Here is a 2,952-nt window from a genome sequence, read left to right as displayed (position 1 = left end):
GGTGTGTGTTGCTACCCACCATCTCTGTACCAGAGGACATCAGGCTGGTAGTGTTAACGGTGTGTGTTGCTACCCACCATCTCTGTACCAGAGGACATCAGGCTGGTAGTGTTAACAGTGTGTGTTGCTACCCACCATCTCTGTACCAGAGGACATCAGGCTGGTAGTGTTTAACAGTGTGTGTTGCTACCCACCATCTCTGTACCAGAGGACATCAGGCTGGTAGTGTTTAACAGTGTGTGTTGCTACCCACCATCTCTGTACCAGAGGACATCAGGCTGGTAGTGTTTAACAGTGTGTGTTGCTACCCACCATCTCTGTACCAGAGGACATCAGGCTGGTAGCGTTTAACGGTGGGATAGACGATTACGGTGCAGCCCAGACTTAGAGTCTCTCCCTCCCGGCCGAACGCCACCTCAAACGAGTCTATGATGGCTGTCTCAAATGTCACGCCGTGCTCCGAGCAGAACCCATCTAAAAGAGAGACAGACAGATGAGGGACAACCTCTACAGTGCAGAGAGACAGACAGATGAGGGACAACCTCTACAGTGCAGAGAGACAGACAGATGAGGGACAACATCTACAGAACTAAGACAACCTCTACAGTGCAGAGAGACAGACAGATGAGGGACAACCTCTACAGTGCAGAGAGACAGACAGATGAGGGACAACCTCTACAGTGCAGAGAGACAGACAGATGAGGGACAACATCTACAGAACTAAGACAACCTCTACAGTGCAGAGAGACAGACAGGAGACTAGAACTAAGACAACAGTCATACTGAACTATACCATGACACCTTTACAACATATAGAGAGACAGACAGGGACCAGACTAGACTCACATGGTTTAGGGTTAACACATCTAAACATACAGAGAGACAGACAGGGACCAGACTAGACTCACGTGGTTTAGGGTTAACATCTAAACATACAGAGAGACAGACAGGGACCAGACTAGACTCACGTGGTTTAGGGTTAACATCTAAACATACAGAGAGACAGACAGGGACCAGACTAGACTCACGTGGTTTAGGGTTAACATCTAAACATACAGAGATACAGACAGGGACCAGACTAGACTCACATGGTTTAGGGTTAACATCTAAACATACAGAGAGACAGACAGGGACCAGACTAGACTCACGTGGTTTAGGGTTAACATCTAAACATACAGAGAGACAGACAGGGACCAGACTAGACTCACGTGGTTTAGGGTTAACATCTAAACATACAGAGAGACAGACAGGAGGCAGATTTCAGACTAGACTCACGTGGTTTAGCATCAAGAGTTCCCACTTTCTGTCCCTCCTGGAACCCTGGTGGATATGTAAATGAATATGTAAATAAATATGAATAACACATATTTGATTCAGCAAGTTGAGCACAATATAAACTATATTGGCAAAATAAGTTATAATTAAAGATACAGAAGAGATGTAAGTACATGATTTGAGAGAACATACTCTTGATAACCACGGTGGCCACGGAGGAGCTCTCCCCCTTTATGTTGAGAGCAGACACACGGTACTGAGCCGTGTCCAGGAAGTCACAGCTACAAGGCAGAACACAGACATTACAACACCTCCACAACAACCACAACACAGCCCTGTCTGATATACCATACAACCATACAGGGTTAGGGTTACTATAGCTACTACGGCAACCTACCTCTTGATCTACAGAGAGTGTTGTCAGGGTTACTACAGCTACTACGGCAACCTGCCTCTTGATCTACAGAGAGTGTTGTCAGGGTTACTACAGCTACCTACCTCTTGATCTACAGAGAGTGTTGTCAGCGTTACTACAGCTACTACGGCAACCTACCTCTTGATCTACAGAGAGTGTTGTCAGGGTTACTACAGCTACTACGGCAACCTACCTCTTGATCTACAGAGAGTGTTTTCAGCGTTACTACAGCTACTACGGCAACCTACCTCTTGATCTACAGAGAGTGTTGTCAGGGTTACTACAGCTACTACGTCAACCTACCTCTTGATCTACAGAGAGTGTTGTCAGGGTTACTATAGCTGCTACGTCAACCTACCTCTTGATCTACAGAGAGTGTTGTCAGGGTTACTATAGCTACTACGGCAACTCCCTCTTGATCTACAGAGAGTGTTGTCAGGATTACTACAGCTACTACGGCAACTCCCTCTTGATCTACAGAGAGTGTTGTCAGGGTTACTATAGCTACTACGGCAACTCCCTCTTGATCTACAGAGAGTGTTGTCAGGGTTACTATAGCTGCTACGTCAACCTACCTCTTGATCTACAGAGAGTGTTGTCAGGGTTACTATAGCTATTATGGCAACTCCCTCTTGATCTACAGAGAGTGTTGTCAGGGTTACTATAGCTGCTACGTCAACCTACCTCTTGATCTACAGAGAGTGTTGTCAGGATTACTACAGCTACCTACCTCTTGATTTCCAGAGAGTGCATGTTGTAGTTACTCTCTGCTGTGTATTTGTCAGGATGGGCCTTCTCATCTATCACCACATTGTTCTTATACCTGACGGAGGGAGTGAGAGAAGACATTGTTTTCAGAAGAACAGAAAAGGAGATCTCTGCGCTAGAGAGGCTTGACTCTTGACGAGAGCTGTTTGAAGTATTATACACTGAATGAACATTAGGAACACCTTCCTAATATTGAGTTGCACCTCTTTTGCCGTCAGAACAGCCTCAATTCATCCGGGCGGGGACTCTACAAGGTGTTGAAAGTGTTCCACAGGGATGCTGGCCCTTGTGGACTCTACAAGGTGTTGAAAGTGTTCCACAGGGATGCTGGCCCATGTGGACTCTACAAGGTGTTGAAAGTGTTCCACAGGGATGCTGGCCCATGTGGACTCTACAAGGTGTTGAAAGTGTTCCACAGGGATGCTGGCCCATGTGGACTCTACAAGGTGTTGAAAGTGTTCCACAGGGATGCTGGCCCATGTGGACTCTACAAG

General features: G+C 46.5%; 1 protein-coding gene across 1 annotated transcript; it reads right to left on the bottom strand.

Moving 5' to 3' along the window:
• Window positions 1–312: 312 nt before the first annotated feature.
• Window positions 313–2,513, bottom strand: LOC135566376 (myomesin-1-like; the record flags this gene model as incomplete). Its single annotated transcript, XM_065014108.1, has 4 exons — window positions 313–474; window positions 1,276–1,320; window positions 1,468–1,556; window positions 2,421–2,513. Coding segments are annotated over 4 exons (389 nt in total), but the record flags the coding sequence as incomplete, so codon positions are not given.
• Window positions 2,514–2,952: the final 439 nt, after the last annotated feature.

The sequence above is a fragment of the Oncorhynchus nerka genome, unplaced genomic scaffold (assembly GCF_034236695.1).
Source record: "Oncorhynchus nerka isolate Pitt River unplaced genomic scaffold, Oner_Uvic_2.0 unplaced_scaffold_5359, whole genome shotgun sequence".
In the NCBI taxonomy this organism is placed as follows: Eukaryota; Metazoa; Chordata; class Actinopteri; order Salmoniformes; family Salmonidae; genus Oncorhynchus; species Oncorhynchus nerka.
This window is presented reverse-complemented; position numbering and strand designations above follow the sequence as displayed.